General features: G+C 32.1%; 1 protein-coding gene across 1 annotated transcript in view; it reads left to right on the top strand.

Annotated features, from left to right (window-relative positions):
- The window catches only part of LOC148954743 (glucose dehydrogenase [FAD, quinone]-like), a 130,598-nt gene that overhangs the window by 93,418 nt on the left and 14,029 nt on the right, over positions 1-23,151 (top strand). Inside the window, 1 exon segment of the mRNA XM_089086493.1 lies at positions 21,761-22,042. Coding sequence (XP_088942619.1) covers positions 21,761-22,042 — 282 coding nt within the window.

Below are 23,151 nucleotides of genomic sequence, written 5' to 3' on the forward strand. Positions count from 1 at the left end.
CATCCTTTTCACCCACAACTTTACTTTACAGCTTTTTGAATACCTCAACACCAAGTAATACTTTTCAAAGGCATTTCACTTTTAGTTTTTTCACCCACAACTTTACTTTACGGCTTTTTGCTTGTACGCTTTTTATGTCTTTTCGGAACAACTTCTTTTCTTAATGTCCCTCCTAAACCAATTTTAAAACTTGAAGTAATCATCCCTTTTGCCCACAACTTTACTTTATGGCTTTTTTAATACCCCAACATCAAGCAATACTTTTCACAACGAAGTGAAAAAAAGTTCAAGTTTTCTTCTGAATTTTCTCAAAAAATAGAAAAAAGTTATAGTCCCTTTCTAATTTTCTCCCAAGAAAATAAAAATCCGACTTTTCTAATAAACATTCTAAGCGTTAACATGCTAACGTATCTTTAATAATAGAAATATAACAAAGTTATTCATAAAATATTTGTATTTAAATTAAAACATCTAGAATACTAACATAAAAGTGTATTACATACATTATTATACACTATTTATATTATTTAACCACATTGAACTTTTTGAATCTCTTCCATAAAATAAATCATTATGTTCTCTTTTAATACTAGAGTTACTCACTTATTAGTTCATAACCACTTGAATAATCATTATTCCATTTTGAGTCATATACAATTGTTACTGGGATGTCGCATACAGGTTCAATACACATTTCATCCTTGCTATTATTTAATTCATTAACCATATGATCGTTGGTAGTAATAATGTTCACTTATGCTTTATTCTCCATTAATTTATCTGGACATTCATTAGTGATATTGACTGCCAATGCTCTTTTTATTTTGTCAGTGATTTCTTTGTCTATTATCACATTATTTTTACAGAGATAAATGTTCTGGCACGTTGACAAGATATGATTTATGATGTTGGTGCAGCAGTATAAATGTCGTCATTCTCCCTTTGCTTTCATTCGAATGCTAACACCGGAAAGATGACGATAAGATCTATCAACGGCTAACATGTTACCAGAACCATTAGCTAGAAGTTTCTCCCTCTTCATCAACTATTATTTTTATATTGGCATTCTCTCTGAGTACTAACTTCTATAGATATATTTGAACTATGAAATAAGTAGTAGGGGAGATCTTATTGGGAATGTATGCATACGTTGTCATGAAAGTGAGGAGTTAAATTCATTTGGAGTACTCCAGAATTTCCGTAATACAAATTTTGGATATATGAAAGTACAATTTCCAGAGAAGTTAGTACTCAGAGAGAATGCCAATACAAAAATAATAATTGATGAAGAGGGACAACTTCTAGCTAATGGTTCTGGTAACATGTTAGCCGTTGATAGATCCTATCGTCATGTTTCCGGTCTTAGCATTCGAATGAAAGCAAAGGGAAAAAGACGACATGCATACTGCTGCACCAACATCATAAATCATATCTTGTCAACGTGCCAGAACTGTTACCTCTGTAAAAATAATGTGATAATAGACAAAGAAATCACATACAAAATAAAAAGAGCATTGGCAGCCAATATCACTAATGAATGTCCAGATAAAATAATGGAGAATAAAGCATAAGTGAACATTATTACTAGCAAAGATCATATGATCGAAAAATTAAATAATAGTAAGGATGAAATGTGTATTGAGCCTGTATGCATCCCAGTAAAAATTGCATATGGCTCAAAATGGAATAATGATTTTTTAAGTGGTTATGAACTAGGAGAAGTGAGTAGCTCTAGTATCCAGAAAGAACCTCATGATTTATTTTATGGAAGAGATTCAAAATGTTCAAAGTGGTTCAATAATATAAATAGTGTATTATAATGTATGTAATATACTTTTATGTTAATATTCTAGATGTTGTTATTTCAATAAAAATATTTTATGCATTACTTTGTTATATTTATATTATTTAAGATACGTTAGCATGTTAACGCTTAGAATATTTATTAGAAAAGTCGGGTATTCAAAAAGCTGTGAAGTAGAGTTGTGGGTGAAAAAGGTTGAGTACTTTAACTTGTAAATGGGTTTAGGATGGACATTAAGAAAAGAATTTGTTCTGAAATGACATTTGAAAAGTATTGCTTGGTGTTGAGGTATTCAAAAAGTCGTAAAGTAAAGTTATGTGTGAAAAGGATGAGTACTTCAACTTGTAAAATGGGTTTAGGAGGGACATTACGCAAAGAACTTGTTCTGAAAAAATATAATAAAGTCTTTTTAATGTATTGCTTGGTGTTGGGGTATGGAAAAAGTCGTAAAGTAACGTTGTGGGTAAAAAAGATGAGTAGTTCAACTTGTAAAATTGGTTTAGGAAGGACATTACGTAAAGAACTTGCTCTGAAATGCCTTTTGAAAAGTATTTCTTGGTGTTGGGGTGTTCAAAAAGCTGTAAAGTAAAGTTTTGGGTGAAAAGGATGAGTACTTCAAGTTGTAAAATGGGTTTAGGAGGGACATTAAGAAAGGAACTTGTTTTGAAATACCTTTTGAAAACCATTGCTTGGTGTTGGGGTATTCAAAAAACTGTAAAGTAAAGTTGTGGGTGATAAGAATGGGTACTTCAACTTGTAAAATGGGTTTAGGTGGGACATTAAGAAGAGAACTTGTTCTTAAATGCCTTTGAAAATTATTACTTGGTGTTGAGGTATTCAAAAAGCTGTAAAGTAAAGTTTTGGGTGAAGAGGATGGATACCTGAACTTGTAAAATGGGTTTAGGAGGGACGTTAAGAAAAGAACTTTTTCTGAAATGCCTTTTGAAAAGTATTGCTTGGTGTTGGGGTATTTGAAAAACTGTAAAGTAAAGTTGTGGGTGAAAAGGATGGGTACTTAAAGTTGTAAAATGGGTTTAGGAGGGACATTAAGAAGAGAACTTGTTCTGAAATGCCTTTGAAAAGTATTACTTGGTGTTGAGGTATTCAAAAAGCTGTAAAGTAAAGTTGTGGGTGAAAAGGATGGGTACTTCAACTTGTAAAATGGGTTTAGGAGGGACATTAAGAAAAGAACTTGCTCTGAAATACCTTTGAAAAGTATTCCTTGGTGTTGGGGTATTCAAAATGCTGTAAAGTAAAGTTGTGGGTGAAAAAGATGGGTAGTTCAACTTGTAAAATGGGTTTAGGATGGACATTAAGAAAAGAACTTGTTCTGAAATGCCTTTTGAAAAGTATTGCTTGGTGTTGAGGCATTCAAAAAGCTGTAAAGTAAAGTTGTGGGTGAAAAAGATTGGTACTTCAACCTGTAAAATTGGTTTAGGAGGGACATTACGTACAGAAGTTGTTCTGAAATGATGGAATAGCTGAATTGCTTGGTGTTGGGAATTGCAAAAAGCCGTAAAGTAAAGTTGTGGGCGAAAAAGATGAGCACTTCAACTTGTAAAATTGGTTTAGGGAGGACATTAAGAAAGGAACTTTTTCTGAAAAGATATAAAAAGCCTTTTGAAAATATTGCTTGGTGTTGCGGTATTCAAAAATGCATAAAGTAAAGTTGTGTGAGAAAAAGAAGAGTACTTCAACTTGTAAAATTAGTTTATGAGGGACATTACGTACAGAACTTGTTCTGAAAAAAATATAATGAAACCTTGGAAAAGTATTGCTTGATGTTGGGTAAGCAAAAAGCCGTAAAGTAAAGTTGTGGGTGAAAAAGATGAGTACTTCAACTTGTAAAATTGGTATAGGGAGGATATTAAGAAAAAAACCTGTTCTGAAATGTCTTTTGAAAGTATTGCTTGATGTTGGGATATTCAAAAAGCCATAAAGAAAAGCTGTGGGGGAAAATGATGGGATACCACAACTTGTAAAATTGGTTTCGTAGGGACATTACATAAAGAACTTTTTCTGAAATACATTTTGGAAAGTATTGCTTGATGTTGGAGTATTCAAAAAGTCATAGAGTAAAGTTGTGGTTGGAAAGGATGAGTAGTTCAACTCTTAAAATAGGTTTAGGGAGGACATTACATAAAGAACTTGTTCTGAAAAATATAATAAAGACTTTTGTAAAGTATTGCTTGATGTTGGGGTATGTAAAAATGTCGTAATGTAAAGTTACGGGTGAAAAAGATGAGTAGTTCAACTTGTAAAATTGGTTTAGGAGGGACATTACGTAATGAACTTGTTCTAAAAAATATAATAAAGCCTTTTGAAATGTATCGGGCCAGTTTCCCCCATAGTTGTAAACACCCACTTTGAAAAATTGGGGGAACTAAAAGTGACAATAATATAAATACTCTTTGGTCAGGCCAGTTTCCCCCTTAGTTTTAAACACACACTTTGAAAAATTGGGGGAGCGAAACGCGACAATAATATAAATACTATTTGGTCGGGCCAGTTTCCCCTTCGTTTTAAACACCCACTTTGAATAATTGGGGGAACGAAAAGTGACAAGAATATAACTTATCTTTGGTCGGGCCAGTTTCCCCCCTAGTTGTAAACACCCGCTTTGAAAAATGGGGGGAACTAAAAGTGACAAGAATATAAATACTCTTTGGTCGGACCAGTTTCCACTTAGTTGTAAACATCCGCTTTTAAAAATTAGGGGAACGAAAAGTGACAAGAATATAAATATTCTTTGGTCGGGCCAGTTTCCCCCCCCCTAGTTGTAAAAACCCACTTTGAAAAATTCGGGGAACGAAAAGTGACAAGAATATAAATACTCTTTGATCGGTCCAGTTTACCCCTAGTTTTAAAATAGCCCTTTGTATATATGGGGGAACGAAAAATGTCAATAATATAGATAATCTTTGGTAGGGCCAGTTTCCCCCTTAGTTGTAAACACCCACTTTGAAAAATTAGGGGAAAGAAAAGTGACAAGAATATAAATACTCTTTGGTCGGGCTAGTTTCCCCCTTAGTTGTAAACACCCACTTTGAAAAATTGGGGGAACGAAAAGTGAAAATAATATAGATACTCTTTGGTCGGGCCAGTTTCCTCGTAGTATTAAACACCAGCTTTGAATAATTGGGGGACCAGATAGTGACAAGAATATAAATAATCTTTTGTCGGGCCGGTTTCCCCCTTAGTTGTAAACACCTACTTTGAAAAATTGGGGGAACAAAAATTGACAAGAATATAAATACTCTTTGGTCGAGCCAGTTTCCTCTTAGTTGTAAACACCCGCTTTGAAAAATTGGGGGAACGAAAAGTGACAAGAATATAAATATTATTTGGTCGGGCCAGTTTCCCCCCCCCCCCCCTAGTTGTAAACACCCACTTTGAAAAATTTGGGGAACGAAAAGTGACAAGAATATAAATACTCTTTGGTCGGGCCAGTTTCCCCTTAGGTTTAAAAACCCGCTTTGAAAAATTGGGGGGACGAAAAGTGTCAAGAATATAAATACTCTTTGGTCGGGCCCGTTTCCCCCTTAGTTGTAAACACCCACTTTGAAAAATTAGGGGAACGAAAAGTGTCAAGAATATAAATACTCTGTGGTCGGGCGAGTTTCCCCTTAGTTTTAAAATCTCAATTTGAAAAATTAATTTCAATAAAAGTGACACTAATATACACAATCGTTGGTCTGGGCAGTTTTCCCCTTAGATGTACATATCCAGTTTTAAATTTTGGGGGAGCAAAAATCGACGAGAAAATAAACACACTTTTTTTGGGACAGTTTTCCCTTAGTGGTAAACATCCGTTTTGAAAAACTAGGGAACTGAAAAGTGACAAGAATATGAATATTCTTTGGTCGGGCGAGTTTCCCCCTTAGTTGTAAACACCCGCTTTGAAAAATTGGGGGAACGAAAAGTGTCAAGAATATAAATACTCTTTGGTCGGGCCAGTTTACCCCTTAGTTGTAAACACCCACTTTGAAAAATTGGGGGAACGAAAAGTGACAAGAATATAAATACTCTTTGGTTGGGCCAGTTTCCACCTTAGTTGTAAACACCCACTTTGAAAAATTGGGGGAACGAAAAGTGACAAGAATATTAATACTCTTTGGTCGGGCCAGTTTCCCCCCTAGTTGTAAACACCCACTTTGAAAAATTAGGGGAACGAAAAGTGACCAGAATATAAATACTCTTTGGTCGGTCCAGTTTTCCCCTTAGTTGTAAACACACACTTTGAAAAATTGGGGGAACGAAAAGTGACAAGAATATAAATACCCGTTTATAACAAATTGCCTGAGTTAACAAGCCCTCGTTAGACTCTATTTAAAACTGACAACCCTGTTCAAAACACCACTTGTGTATTATATCGAACACATCGAAGTATTCGCAAATGCTAAACCCTTTTCTTTTTCCATCTTAATAGGATCAAATTCGCAAATCCTATCTACCGAGACATTCATATCAAACTATTGTTGGCTAAAGGTAATGGTCCAAAACAAATCAGAAACCGCTTTCTTATCAATAACAAAAAACCAATTTTTTGTACGCTTCATATCTATTACACTTTTGAGCATATTCTAATCGTGATGACAGCACCCCGGTAAGGTGTGACTGTCCTTGGTAACTTAATGTACCGGTTATACTGCACTCCATATTTCTATGTAATTTCATGTGTAATTGACCTATATATCACTGTCCTTGGTAAGTCAATGCACAGGTTAGACTACCTTTTTGTGAAATTCAATGTAAGATTCCATGTAAGTTTTCAATCAATAGTAATACCACTACTAAAATTTGTATAAAAATTTTACTTTTCTTTTGCTAAATGGCTGTCTCTAAATTTGGTTCTTACGTAATTTACAAATTAACTTCCGTAACGAACTTTTATATTCGTATATTTTCATTACGTATATTATGGGGTTCCTCCTAGTCAATCCTCCCATGTAAACCCCTCTCCCAGCCTCCCCTACCAGAAAAAATCCCCCCAGAAAATGTTTGTATACTTCGCAATAACCTATACTATATGTAAACAATGGGCAAAGTTCGAAACTTGCAGCCCTTCCCTTTGGGACTGGGGGGGGGGGTAAGTCATCCTTAGAGACATAGTTTTTACATTTTTCGACTATGCTGAACCAAATGGCTATCTCAAAATTTCGATCAAGTGACTTTGGGAAAAAAATGAGCGTGGGAGGGGGTCTAGCTGCCCTCCAGTTTTATGGTTACTTAAAAAGGTCACTTAATCAAAAATGCAAAATTCCAAACTTTTGCAGATAGGAGTTTGAAACTTCTTTAATATTGTTCTTTGATAAGCTGAATCTGATGGTATCATTTATGTTAAAGTTAATTAAAATTAATATCTCAAAATTTTGATCTGGTGACTTTGGGATAAAAAATTAGCGTGGGAGGGGGCCTAGTTGCCCTCCATTTTTAAATGGGGTTAATGTTAATTAAAGTTAATTAAGACAAAAATTGCAATTAAAACAAAATTTTATTGTTAAAAAAATTGATTTATGAGAAAGTTAAACTTTGGTGTAAAGAGCGAGGCGTTGAGGAGGGGACAGCCCCTTTCATATACGGAATAATTTATGTTCGTTTTAAGTTTTAACGTCGTTCCTTACTTTTAGTTAAAAAAACTTGTTTTTTTATTTAATTTTTGAACTTTTTTGAATTAATGCAGGTTTTGATTTTGGCTCACCGTACATGAATAATTAAAACAAAATTTGCATATTAAATTTACTTTTATTTAGTTAAATGGCTTTCTTGAAACTTGTTTAATTTTATTTACGAACGTTTTTATTAGTAATAAATATACGAAACTTACGAATTAACTTACGTATCGAACATCTATATTCATATATTTTTAATACGTATATTAGGGGGTTCATCCCCTAATCAATGCCTTGCTCTTTAAGCTAAAGTTCGAATTTTGTTCCATTTCTTTAAAAATGACCCCTTAATCGCAAAGGCCAAATAATTAATACAAAATTTTCATATTAATTTTACTTTTATTTGGTTAAATGGCTTTCTCGAAACTTGTTTAATTTTATTTACGAGCGTTTTTATTAGTAATAAATATAAGTAACTTACGAAATAACTTACGTAACGAACTTCTATGTTCATATATTTTTAATACGTATATTAGGGGGCTCGCCCCCTAGTCAATACCTCGCTCTTTAAGCTAAAGTTCGAATTTTGTTCCAATTCTTTAAAAATGACCCTTAATCACAAAGGCCGTTACTTAGAATAAATAGCTCTTATGAAAGTACTAAAAATCTTTGGCTTAAAGAGTGAGGTATTGACTAGGGTGTTAACCCAATCATACACGTAATATTTTCTGTACGTTTTAAGTTTTGATGTTACTCCTTCTTTTCAGTTGGAAAACTTTTTTTTTATATTTAATTCCTGATCTTTTTTTAAATAATGCTGGGAAATCTGGCGCCCCCTTCATAGCAATGTCCCTTCCCCCATGAAAACTTCCTTCATGGAAAGATCCTCCCACATAACCCTCCACCCCCCCACCCCCCTACCACCCCAAAAAAAAACCCCCTGAAAACGTCTGTATACTTCCTAATAACCAATACTATATGTTAACATGAGTAGTAAGGGTGTGCACAGTTTCAACCCTACATTCAACCCTACAAGAATATGCAGTACAGTTTCACGTGCACATTGCAAAAAAGTGACCAATCCTTTACCTATAAAGTGGTCAAACACGTTTTGGAAGTATGGTTGTGATTGTATAAGACAAGCACACTGGTTATTGTTATATATTTCAACTATACAAGGATTTGCACATGGTATACACTACAGCTTGACGTTGACATTTTAAAATGCAAGCAGTACGAGCGGGGATTCCCCTTGCAAAAAGCGAGATATTTTTTTGGACAATTGCCTTAACTCAAGAGTAGTTTGATTAAGAATATAACATGTCTAGAATGGATGCCAATATGTTGTTGAATCATTTACCAAAGAAAATAACTCTATTTACAAAAAAAGGGTTTAGCATTTGCGAATTAAAATCTATGAACGATATTAATTAATTTTTGAATAATAGGAGCGCAAATGATTCTAATTAGTGATTGGATCGTATGAAGGTAGAGAAAAAAAGGGATAAGGGATTCGCAAATTGGACTATACAAACGATATTAATTGAATAATAGGGGAAAAAACAGAGCTAGATAGTATTAGCGAATTGGATTGTATGAAGGTGGAGAAAAAAAGGGTTAAACTTATTAGCAGTTAAGGTAACCCCGAAGGGCTTTTTAACTCAGGCAATTTGTTATAAATTTGAGACAGCATAAATCTATGAAAATGGTTAATGATGATAGAATGACATTGTGAGTTGTCCTAGCTCTACCTCTCCGATGTGCTCTGTATAATACACAAGTGGTGTTTGAACGGTGTTGTCAGTTTAAAATAGAGTCTAACGTTATAGCATACTAAAAAGTTGATACTAAGAGAGATGTAGATGGCAAGAAAAGAATTTTAATAATGAAATTCAGAACAAACCTTAGAAATCCTTGCAAATCAAGTAGTAAGGTGTATGTGAGTACGAACCATCAAGGATCATAAGCCCCAACAACCCTAACCAGCAGAAACATCAACCCCCCCAAAGGTCCTCTATCCCCAAACTGGAAGGGCACCCCCTCCCCTCCAACTTTTTGGCCCCCCCTCACATTTTTTTTGAATTTTTTTTAAAGTTTATTTTATAACTTTTTTTACTATTTTTTTTAACATTATATATTTTTCAACTTTTTTTTACATCTCTAAACCATATCAGAAAGATAGAATGACACTTTTGATTTAAATTTTAAAATATATTCTTGTGCATACCCATACTCCTATTGATGAGGACTGGTGGTTGTAATTCAGTGTTTTTTTCATGAAATCATACTACTTTTTCTTAACAAATTTGTTTTGGACTTCAAAATTATTCAACTTTTTTTTACATCTCTAAATCATATCAAACAGTTCGTGGAAACGAACTGTAAGTAAGGAGCGACCCGGCTCAATGGTAACCGAAACTCTAGAAAACGGTATTTTGATACAAATAGATACATCAAAAGAATCAGATTTTAATGCTGATTTCAAATATATAAGTTTCATCAAGTTTAACTGTACCCATCAAAAGTTAGGCGCCTGAGAAAATTTGGCTGATTTTTGAAAAAAGGAGGAAAGACCCCCTAAAATTTATTCAACCTTAATGAAAATCACACCATCATATTCAGCGTATCAGAGAGCCCTACTGTAGAGGTTTCAAGCTCCCATCTACAAAAATGTGGAATTTTGCATTTTTTGCCGGAAGAAAGATCACGGGTGCGTGTTTATTTTTTATTTTTTTTCCCAGGGGTGATCACATCGACCCAGTTGTCCTAGAATATCGTGGGAGGGATCATTGGAATGTAAATTAAAAGTTCTAGTGCCCTTTTTAAGTGACCAAAAAAAATGGAGGGCAAATAGGCCCCCTCCCACGCTCATTTTTTTCCCAAAGTCACCTGATCAAAATTTTGAGATAGCCGTTTGGTTCAACATGTTCGAAATCGTTGGAAGTATATCTTTTAGAATGACATAGTACACCGACAGTTCCGGGCTGCGGACTGAGATTTAAGAGCTTTACCCACTGTTAACCGGGAGTCTTGGTTATTTGGACGTTTACATACGTGTTCAGGGGATATTTTTCCTGGGAGTGAGGGAGTGGATCTTGGTAGTGGGGGTAGTGGGGGGGGTGGATTATGTGGGAGGATCTTTCCATGAAGGAAGTTTTCATGGGGTAAGGGACATTGCTATGAAGGGGACGCCGGACTTCCCAGCATTATTTAAAGCAAGATCAGAAATTTAATATAAAAAACAACTATTTCAACTGCAATAGCAGCAACATCGAAACTTCAAACGAACAGAAAATATTACATACATGATTGGGTTCACCCCGTAGTCAATACCTCGCTCTTTAAGCCAAAGATTTTTTAGTACTTTCATAAGAGCTATTTATTCTAATTAACGTCCTTTGTGATTAAGCGGTCATCTTTAAAGAATTGGAACAAAATTCAAATTTTCGCTTAAAGAGCAAGGTATTGACTAGGGGGCGAACCCCCTAATAAGCAAATTAAAAATATATGAATATAGAAGTTCGTTACGTAAGTTAATTCGTAAGTTACGTATATTTATTACTAATAAAAACGTTCGTAAATATAATTAAACAAGTTTCGAGAAAGCCATTTAACCAAATAAAAGTAAATTAATATGAAAATTTTGTTTTAATTATTCATGTACGGTGAGCCAAGATCAAAACCTGCATTTATTCAAAAACGTTAAAAAATTAAATAAAAAAAAACAAGTTTTTTTAACTGAAAGTAAGGAGCGACATTAAAACTTAAAACGAAAAGAAATTATTCCTGATATGAAAGGGGCTGTCCCCTCCTCAGCGCGTCGCTCTTTAGGATAAAGTTTGACTCTGTCTCACAACTTTATTTTTTAAAACAATAAAAAACTTTATCGTAAAGGGCGAGGCGGTTAGGAGGGGACAGCCCCTTTCATATACGGAATAATTTCTGTTCGTTTTAAGTTTTATTGTCGCTCCTTACTTTCAGTTTAAAAAACTGAATTTTTAACTTATTTAAAAATTTAAAACTTATTTTTTTCATGAAAGCAAACAATTTTTTCTAACTAAATTTTTTTTTGGACTTCGAAATTATTCAACTTTTTTTTACATCTCTAAATCATATCAGAAAAATAGAATGGTACTTTTGATTTAAATTTTAAAATATATTCTTATGCATACATATACTCCTATTGATGAGAATTGATGGTTCTAATTCAATATTTTTTTCATGAAAGCAAATTTTTTTTTAGACTTCAAAATTATTCAACTTTTTTTACATGTCTAAATCATATCAGAAAAATAGAAAGCCACTTTTGATTTAAATTTTAAAATAATTCTTCTTCATACCCATACTTCTATTGATGAGGACTGATGGTTCTAATTCAATATTTTTTTCATGAAAACAAGCTATTTTTTTAACAATTTTTGTTTTTTACTTCGAAATTATTCAACTTTTTTTACATCTCTAAATCATATAAAAAAAATAGAATGATATTTTTGATTTAAATTTTTAAATATATTCTTGTGCATACCCATACTCCTAATGATGAGGACTGATGGTTCTAATTCAATATTTTTTTTATGAAAGCAGACTATTTTTTTAACTAATTTTTTTTTTACTTCGAAATTATTCAACTGTTTTTTTACATCTCTAAATCATATCAGAAAAATAGAATGGCACTTTTGATTTAAGTTTTAAAATATATTCTTGTGCATACCCATACTCCTATTGATGAGGACTGATGGTTCTAATTCAATATTTTTTTCATGAAAACAAACTATTTTTTTTTTTTAATTTTTGGACTTCGAAATTATTCAACTTTTTTTTACCTCTCTAAATCATATCAAAAAAATAGAATGACACTCTTTATTTAAATTTTCAAATATATTCCTGTGCATACCCATACTCCTAATGATGAGGACTCATGGTTCTAATTCAATATTTTTTCTTAAAAAACAAACTTTTTTTTTAACTTCGAAATTATTCAACTTTATTTTTTTTGTACGTATCTTAAAATGACAAAATATGCTTACGGCTATAACCATTGTGCTCTATGACTGTTCAGAGACACGATGTAGCATTCTCACTGGTACTTTCTGACAGGTTATTGACACTACCTAGTCTATTGCATGTATTAAATCAGTATTTTTTACACAGTGGAACGATAAACACATAACTAATATCTCTAAAAAGTGAAGATGAAGCATTTTAAGAAAGTGTGCTCACGTGATAGTGTTACTGTAGAATTGAATGCTGACAAGGAGAAGTATTTAAACTATGAAATAAGGGCAAGTGGTAGCACTATCGGAAACATTTGCGTGCATTGTCATGACAGTAAGGAATTGAATTTCTTTGGAGTACCAAACAAATTCAACTCTTATGATGGTGGATATGTGAGATTGAGATCTCCGGAGATGATTGCACTCAAAGAGAATGCCAACATAAAAATAATCGTTTATAAAGAGGGGTATCTTCTTGCTAGTGCTTGTGGTAACATGTTACCCAGTGTTAAACCATATCGTCAGCTTTCAGGTATTAGCATTCAACGGAAGGTCAAAAAAAGAAAGGCCTACTCTTCTACTAATATCATAATTCATATCTTGTCTACGTACCGAACTGTTACCTGTGTAAAAATAGTGTGATAATAGACAGTGAAATTGCTAGAAAAATAAAAAGGGCACTGGGAGAAAATATCACTAAGGAATATAAAGATGAATCGATGAAAAACAAAGTACCAGTAAACGTTACTGCCATTGATCAAACGGTCAATGAACCAAATAATACCAAAGACGAAAAGCATATTGAGCCTGTTGATGACACACTATAAAAATTGTGTATGTGTCAAAATGGAATAATGATTATTCTACTGATTGCGAGCTAAGAGAAGACAATAGCTACAATATCAAGAGAGAACATGGTTAACTATTTTATGGAACATATTCAAAATGTCCAAAGTTGTTCATAGATATTAATAATGTATAATAATATATATTTTTGTACATACATCTGTTGTCAGACACATTGAATAACATTGACAAAATCTTGGTATCAGAATGAATAAATTCTTTATCAATACACGTTATCGGATATTTCATTATTGAAAATTTTTAAGCAAGTAAGTAACAAACTCTTTCTCGACCTAAGCTCTTGGATATGCAATACAGAAATTTCTTCAAGCAAATTATTAAAAAAAGAATTGAAATTTAGCAGCAAACTCTTTCTTGAAATCGCCTCTTGGATACACAATACAGAAATTTCATTTAAGAAATAATCAAAAATTGTAAGAAAGTAGAAAAATCTTTCTTGAATTCGCCTCCTGGATAAATAAAAAAGACATTTCATTCAAGAAACTATGACAAAATTCTAAGTAAGTAGCAAACTCTTTCTTGAAATCACCTCTTGGATACACAATGCAGAAATTTCAATTAAGAAACTATGAAAAAATTGTAAGTAAGTAGCAAATTCTTTCTTGAATTCGCCTGCATGATAAACGAAAAAGACATTTCAATCAATGAATTATGACACAATTCTAAGTGAGTAACAAACTCTTTCTTGAAGTCACCTCTTGGATACACAATGCAGAAACTTCATTTAAGAAACTATGAAAAAATTGTAAGTAAGTAAGTAAAAAACTCTTTCTTGAATTCACCTCTTGGATGCACAATGCAGAAATTTTATTAAAGAAATTATAAAAAAATTCTCAGTAAGTAGCAAATTCTTTCTTGAATTCGCCTGCTGGATAAACAAAGACATTTCATTCAAGAAATTATGACAAAATTCTAAGTAAGTAACGAACTCTTTATTGTTTCACGTCTTAGATACACGATGCAGAAATTTCATTGAAGAAATTCTGAAAAAATTCTCAGTAAGTAACAATCTCTTTCTTGAAGTCCCCTCTTGGATACACAATACGGAAATTTCATTCAAGAATTTATGAAAATATTTCTAAGTAAGTAAAAAACTCTTTATTGATTTCACCTCCTGGATACACAATACAGATATTTCATTCAAGAAATTATGAAAAAATCGTAAGTAAGTAACAAACTATTTAATGTTTTCACTTCTTGAATATATAATAAAGAAATTTCATTCAGTAAATTATGAAAAGATTGTTAGCAAGTAACAAACTATTTCCTGAAGTCACCTCTTGGATACACAATGCAGAAAATTCATTTAAGAAACTATGAAAAAATATAAGTAAGTAAGTAAAAAATTCTTTCTTGAACTCATTTCTTGGATACACAATACAGAAATTTCATTATAGAAATTATGAAAAAATTGTAAATAACAAACTCTTTCTTGAATGCGTATCTAGAAATATAATGCATATCTAAAAATATAAGTAAGTAAGTAACAAATTCTTTCTTGAATTCGCCTCATAGATAAACAAAAAAGACATTTCATTCAAGAAATTATGACAAAATTCCAAGTAAGTAACAAACCCTTTCTTGAATTCGCCATTGGGATGCACAATACAGAAATTTAATTCAGGAAATTATGAAAAACGTTGCAAACAAACTCTTTCTTGAACTCGCTTCCATGACAGACAATATAGCAATTTCACTCAAGAAACTATGAAAAAATTGTAAGTAAGTAGCAAATTATTTCTTGAATTCACCTGCATGATAAACGAAAAAGACATTTCATTCAATAAATTATGATACAATTCTAAGTAAGTAACAAACTCTTTCTTGAAGTCACCTCTTGGATACACAATGCAGAAACTTAATTTAAGAAACTATGAAAAAATTGTAAGTAAGTAAGTAAAAAATTCTTTCTTGAAGTCACCTCTTGGATGCACAATGCAGAAATTTTATTAAAGAAATTATAAAAAAATTCTCAGTAAGTAACAAATTCTTTCTTGAATTCGCCTGCTGGATAAACAAAGACATTTCATTCAAGAAATTATGACAAAATTCTAAGTAAGTAACGAACTCTTTATTGTTTCACGTCTTAGATACACGATGCAGAAATTTCATTGAAGAAATTCTGAAAAAATTCTCAGTAAGTAACAATCTCTTTCTTGAAGTCCCCTCTTGGATACACAATACGGAAATTTCATTCAAGAATTTATGAAAATATTTCTAAGTAAGTAAAAAACTCTTTTTATTGATTTCACCTCCTGGATACACAATACAGATACTTCATTCAAGAAATTATGAAAAAATCGCAAGTAAGTAACAAACTCTTTATTGTTTTCACCTCTTGGATATACAATACGGAAATTTCATTCAATAAATTATTAAAAAATTGTTAGCAAGTAACAAACTATTTCCTGAAGTCACCTCTTGGATACACAATGCAGAAAATTCATTTAAGAAACTATGAAAAAAATATAAGTAAGTAAGTAACAAATTCTTTCTTGAACTCATTTCTTGGATACACAATACAGAAATTTCATTATAGAAATTATGAAAAAATTGTAAATAACAAACTCTTTCTTGAATGCGTATCTAGAAATAAAATGCATATCTAAAAATATAAGTAAGTAAGTAAGAAATTCTTTCTTGAATTCGCCTCATAGATAAACAAAAAAGACATTTCATTCAAGAAATTATGACAAAATTCCAAGTAAGTAACAAACCCTTTCTTGAATTCGCCATTGGGATGCACAATACAGAAATTTAATTCAGGAAATTATGAAAAACATTGCAAACAAACTCTTTCCTGAACTCGCTTCCATGACAGACAATACAGCAATTTCACTCAAGAAACTATGAAAAAATTGTAAGTAAGTAGCAAACTGTTTCTTGAATGCTCCTCCTGGATACACAATACAGATACTTCATTCAAGAAATTATAAAAAAAATTGTAAGTAAGTAACAAACTCTTTCTTGAATACACGTCTCGGATACACAATACCGAAATTTCATTCAAGAAACTATGAGAAAATTCCTGTTAAGTAACAATCTCTTTCTTGAAGTCCCCTCTTGGCTACGCAATGCGGAAATTTCATTCAAGAAATTATAAAAAAATGGTAAGTAAGTAACAAACTCTTTATTGATTTCACCTCTTGGATACACAAAAAAGACATTTCATTCAAGAAATTATGACAAAATTCTAAGTAAGTAAGAAACTCTTTATTGAATTCGCCGTTTGCATGCACAATACAGAAATTTCATTCAAGAAATTATGAAAAAATTCTAAGTAAGTAACAATCTCCTTCTCGAAGTCCCCTCTTGGATACACAATACGGAAATTTCATTCAAGGAAATATGAAAATATTTGTAAGTAAGTAACAAACTCTTTATTGAATTTACCATTTGGATGCACATTACAGAAATTTAATTCAGGAAATTATGAAATAAAATATAAGTAAGTAAGCAACAAACTCTATGCTTTTTCAGCATCAATTGTCGGATATGTTGAATAAAATATGCAAAGTCGACATAGCTTTATTTCATTTTTTAAGGTTAATTTAGACGAGGTTACGTGCGTGCGCGTAACCTCGTCTAAATTAACTTTAAAAATGAAATAAAGCTATGTCGACTTTGCATATTTTATTCAATATATCCGACAATTGATGCTGAAAAAGCATAGAGTTTGTTACTTACTTACTTACATTTTTTTCATAATTTCTTGAATTAAATTTCTGAATTGTGCATCCAAATGGCGAATTCAAGAAAGAGTTTGTTACTTACTTGCGATTTTTTCATAGTTTCTTGAATGAAGTATCTGTATTGTGTATCCAAGAGGTGACTTCAAGAAAGAGTGTGCTACTTACAATTTTTTCATATTGACATATCCAACAACGGATGTTGATAAATAATTTATTCATCCTGATACCAAGATTTTGTCAATGTTATCCCATGTGTCTGACAATAGATGTATGCAAATTTCTTTTCTTACATCTCCGATGTTTTATTAGACATTATAAACGTTTGATATACTAGCTTACTCTAAAAATAATGAACACAACAATGTAATGCATAATATATTTTTAATGAAATAATGCTATGTAGAATATTAATACAAAAATATATATTATTATACATTATTAATATCAATGAACAACTTTGGACATTTTGAATCTGTTCCATAAAATAGTTCACCATGTTCTCTCTTGATAATGCAGCTATTGTCTTCTCTTAGTTTGTAATCAGTAGAATAATCATTATTCCGTTTTGAGTCATACACAATTTTTATAGTGTGTCATCAACAGGCTCAATATGCTTTTCGTCTTTGGTATTATTTGGTTCATTGACCGTTTGATCAATGGCAGTAACGTTTGCTGGTACTTCGTTTTTCATCGATTCATCTTTATATTCCTTAGTGATATTTTCTGCCAATGCCCTTTTTATTTTTCTAGCAATTTCCCTGTCTATTATCACACTATTTTTACACAGGTAACAGTTTCGGCACGTAGACAAGATATGATTTATGATATTAGTAGAAGAGTAGGCCTTTCTTTTTTTGACCTTCCGTGAATGCTAATACCCGAAAGCTGACGATATAGTTTAACACTGGGTTACATGTTACCACAAGCACTAGAAAGAAGATGACCCTCTTCATCAACTATTATTTTTATGTTGGCATTCTCTTTGAGTGCAATCATCTCCGGAGATCTCAATCTCGCATATCCACCATCATAAGAGTTGAATTTTTTTGATACTCCAAAGAAATTCAATTCCTTACAGTCATGACAATGCACGCATAGTTTCCGATAGTGCTACCACTTGTACTTATTTCATAGTTTAAATACTTCTCCTTATCAGCATTCAATGCTACAATAACACTATCATATGAACACACTTTCTTAAAATGCTTCATCTTCACTTTTTAGAGATATTAGTTATGTGTTGATCGTTCCACTGTGTAAAAAATACTGATCTAATACATGCAATAAACTAGGTAGTGTCGATAACCGGCCATAGAGTAACAGTGGGAAAGCCGCATCGTGTCTCTGAACAAGCATAGAGTACAATTGTTACAGCCTTAAGCTTATTTTGTCATTTTAAGATACGTAAAAAAAAAGTTGAATAATTTCGGAGTTTAAAAAAAAATTAGTTTGTTTTTTATGAAAAAAAAATATTGAATTAGAACCATCAGTCCTCATCATTAGGAGTATGGGTATGCACAAGAATATATTTAAAAATTTAAATAAAGAGTGTCATTCTATTTTTCTGATATGATTTAGAGATGTAAAAAAAAGTTGAATAATTACGAAGTCCAAAAAAAAAATTTTTTTTTTAAATAGTTTGTTTTCAAGAAAAAAATATTGAATCGGAACCATCAGTCCTCATCAATAGGAGTATGGGTATGCACAATAATATATTTTAAAATTTAAATCAAAAGTGTCATTCTATTTTCTGATATGATTTAGAGATGTAAAAAAAAAAGTTGAATAATTTCGAAGTCCCAAAAAAAATTTAGCTAAAAAAATAGTTTGCTTTCATGAAAAAAATATTGAATTAGAACCATCAGTCCTCATTATTAGGAGTATAGATATGCACAAGAATATATTTAAAAATTTAAATCAAAAGTGTCATTCTATTTTTTTATATGATTTAGAGATGTAAAAAAAAGATGAATAATTTCGAAGTCCAAAATAAAAATCTGTTAAAAAAATAGTTTGTTTTCTTGAAAACAATATTGAATTAGAACCATCTGTCCTCATCAATAGGAGTATGGGTTTGCAAAAGAATATATTTTAAAATTTAAATCAAAAGTGTCTTTCTATTTTTCTGATATGATTTAAAGATGTAATAAAAAAAAGTTGAATAATTTCGAAGTAAAAAAAAATAGTTTGCTTTCATGAAAAAATATTGAGTTAGAACCATCAGTTCTCATCAATAGGAGTATGGGTATGCACAAGAATATATTTTAAAATTTAAATCAAAAGTACCATTCTATTTTTCTGATATGATTTGGAGATGTAAAAAAGTTGAATAATCTCTAAGTCCAAAAAAAAAAATTAGTTAAAAAAATAGTTTGTTTTTTATGAAAAATAAAATATTGAATTAGAACCATCAGTCTTCATCAATAGGAGTATGGGCATGCACAAGAATATATTTTAAAAGTTAAATCCAAAGTGTCATTCTATTTTTCTGATATGATTTAGATGTAAAAAAAAAGTTGAATAATTTTGAAGTCCAAAAAAATTTAGTTATAAAACAAATAGTTTGCTTTCATGAAAAAAATATTGAATTAGAACCATCAGTCCTCATCAATAGGAGTATGGGTATGCACAAGAATATATTTTAAAATTTAAATCAAAAGCGTCATTCTATTTTTCTGATATTATTTAGAGATGTAAAAAAAGTTTAATAATTTCGAAGTCAAAAAAAAAATTTTGTTAAAAAAAAATAGTTTGCTTTCATGAAAAAAATATTGAATTAGAACCATCAGTCCTCATCAATAGGAGTATGGGTATGCACAAGAATATATTTTAAAATTTAAATCAAAAGTGTCATTCTCTTTTTCTGATATGGTTTAGAGATGTAAAAAAAGTTTAAAAAATATATCATGTTAAAAAACAATAATAAAAAAGTTATAAAAAAAACTTTAAAAAAATTCAAAAAAAAAATGTGTGGGGGGGCCAAAAAGCTGGAGGGGAGGGGGTGCCCTTCGAGTTTGGGGATAGAGGACCTTGGGGGGGTTGATGTCTCTGCTGGTTAGGGTCGTTGGTGCTTATGATCCTTGATGGCTAGTACTCACAAACACCTTACTACTTGATTTGCAAGGATTTCTAAGGTTTGTTCTGAATTTCATTATTATAATTCTTTTCTTGCCATCTACATCTCTCTTGGTATCAACTTTTTAGTATACTATAACGTTAGACTCTATTTTAAACTGACAACACCGTTCAAACACCACTTGTGTAATATACAGAACACATCGGAGAGGTAGAGCTATGTCAACTCACTATGTCATTCTATCATCATTAACCATTTTCATAGATTTATGTTGTCTCAAATTTATAACAAATTGCCTGACTTAACAAGCCCTTCGGGGTTACCTTAACTGCTAATCAGTTTAACCCTTTTCTTTCTCCACCTTCATACAATCCAATTCGCAAATACTATCTAGCTCTGTTTTTTTCCCCTACTATTCAATTAATATCCTTTGTATAGTCCAATTCGCGAATCCCTTATCCCTTTTTTTCTCTCTACCTTCTTACGATCCAATCACTAATTAGAATCATTCACGCTCCTATTATTCAAACATTAATTAATATCGTTCATAGAGTTCAATTCGCGAATCCTGAACCCTTTTTTTGTAAATAAAGTTATTTTTTTGGTAAATGATTCAACAGCATATTGGCATCAATTCTAGACATGTTACATTCTTAATCAAACTACTCTCGAGTTAAGGCAATTGTCCAAAAAAATATATTACTTTTTGCAGGGGGAATCCCCGCTCGTACTGCTTGCTTTTTAAAATGTCCACGTCAAACTGTAGTGTATACCATGTGCAAATCCTTGTATAGTTGAAATAAATAACAATAACCAGTCTGCTTGTCTTATACAATCACAACCATACTTCCAAAACGTGTTTGACCACTTTATAGGTAAAGGATTGGTCACTTTTTTGCAATGTGCACGTGAAACTGTACTGCATATTCTTGTAGGGTTGAATGTAGGGTTGAAACTGTGCCCACCCTTACTAATAACATTGGGTAAAGTTCATAACTTTCAGCCCTCCCTCCGGGGACTTCGGGGGATTAAGTCATCCTAAAGGACATAGTTCTCACATTTTCAACCATACTGAACAAAATGGCCATCTCAAAATTTTGATCAGGTGAGCGTGGGAGGGGGCCTAGTTGCCCTCCATTTTTTTTGTCGCTTAAAAAGGGCACTAGAACTTTTGATTTCCGTTCCAATGAGTCCTCCCACAATATTCTAGGACCACTGGGTCGATACGATCACCCCTGGAAAAAAAAAATAGATAAAAAAAAAAAAAATAAACACGCATCCGTGATCTTTCTTCTGGCAAAAAATGCAAAATTCCACATTTTTGTAGATAGGAGCTTGAAACCTCTACAGTACGGTTCTCTGATACGCTCAATATGATGGTGTGATTTTCATTAAGGCTCTACCAGTTTTAGGGGGTCTTTCCCCCTTTTTTCTAAAATCAGCCAAATTTTCTCAGGTACGTAACTTTTGATGGGTAGCACTAAACTTGATGAAAGTTATAAATTTGAAATCAGCATTGAAATTTTATTCTTTTGATGTATCTATTGGTATCAAAAACCCGTTTTCTAGAGTTTCGGTTATCATTGAGCCTGGTTGCCCCTTACTTACAGTTCGTTACCACGAACTGTTTGAAAGCAAGGTTTCATCTGGACTATTTTGTAATGAGTTTTTTTTTGTTATTGTGAATTCAAATAAAAATAAATCATACTTTTCAGGACCATATAGCCAGTGGATGGCCAACTTTTGTTCTTGAAAAGCCAGTGTCTCTCAACTACCCTAGGGTAGTAGGACTAAGTTCAGCTATCGGATGGTATCTAGGAAAAGGACCAGGCACTGTTATGGGAGGAGTTGAAGGAATGGCATGGGTGAAAACAAAATACGCAAATCAAACAGATGATTTTCCAGACATTGAGTTCCATTTCGTGTCTGGATCAGCAGCATCTGATGGTGGCATTCAAGTTAGACGTGCAAGTGGCCTAACTTACGAGACCTGGAGTGTAAGAAAATCGTTTTATACTAATATCGTTCACTTTCTTTTGATTTTTTTTTGTCGCTCGGTATTTAAATGAGAGTCAATATGTTTCAAAATAATATCTGATCCCATACTAAGTGGCTTCTGGCTCTCTTGTGCTTGGAGCAAAATCTTGATTAGGCCCTCTCTCCTGTCTCTTAAAAATTTGAAGGCCAACTTTTAATAAAATTTTCATTTAATAACAAAATTTTGCCAACTGTGCACTCTACAAAATTAAAAATGATTTTAACCATTATAATTTAAAATGTTACGCCCTAAAGTCTGTGCACCCGGTATAAGTTCCCCAAATATCTGTTCCCTAAAACCGCTTCTGTCCATACTGTGTGATTAGTTTTCCTTTCATTGATTTTTCAATCAATCAGTTTTTATTCAATTTTTGTTTATTTTGAATGGGCAAGTTGAAAAATTACACAGCCACATATATCTTAGAAAATTAGGAAATCAACTTTGAATGAAAAGACTTCCGCATGTAGTTATGCTGTTTATGGTCGCAGCGACAGCCAAATTCAAAAACAAGGTGCGTGGAGGAAAAATCTGCAGAAAGCAAACTAAGAACATTTATAAGCCAATAGTCAAAGAAACTGTAGCTTCACTTTGAATGTGCAGTTTTCTTTGGAATCAAACAGATTGTTAATGTAAAATTTTTAGCAACAAGCATCGTTTTCAAATTCAACTAACCAGTTTTGCTAATTTATGTTCACAGTTCAGCTTGACAACACTTGCAACACTAATGAAAATTTTATACTGTCCTAAAACCTTCACATTTTTAAACGACAAAATAGAAACCTAGAAAAATTGGGTTTCATGCCTGAATTGAGATATATTAGGTTTGAGGATATACAGAAAGTTTACATTTTGGTGTTGTTGGTAATTGGTGATTTGCCATAGCGCAAAGCTCGGTTAATTTTGTAGAGACTGCGGGTGGATATCCCAGACAATGTTTCATCGTTCATCGACAATGTTTCATCTTTTCATCGTCTTCACCATCTCAGTAAATTGGTTTAGTATTTTGGTCTCGGTCGTGATCCTACAATGTTTTCAAAAACAATATTCATTTCATGAAATTATTGATTT

Source organism: Artemia sp. Qi Xiang Cuo, chromosome 3 (assembly GCF_049724085.1).
Source record: "Artemia sp. Qi Xiang Cuo chromosome 3, ASM4972408v1, whole genome shotgun sequence".
NCBI classification, from domain to species: Eukaryota; Metazoa; Arthropoda; class Branchiopoda; order Anostraca; family Artemiidae; genus Artemia; species Artemia sp. Qi Xiang Cuo.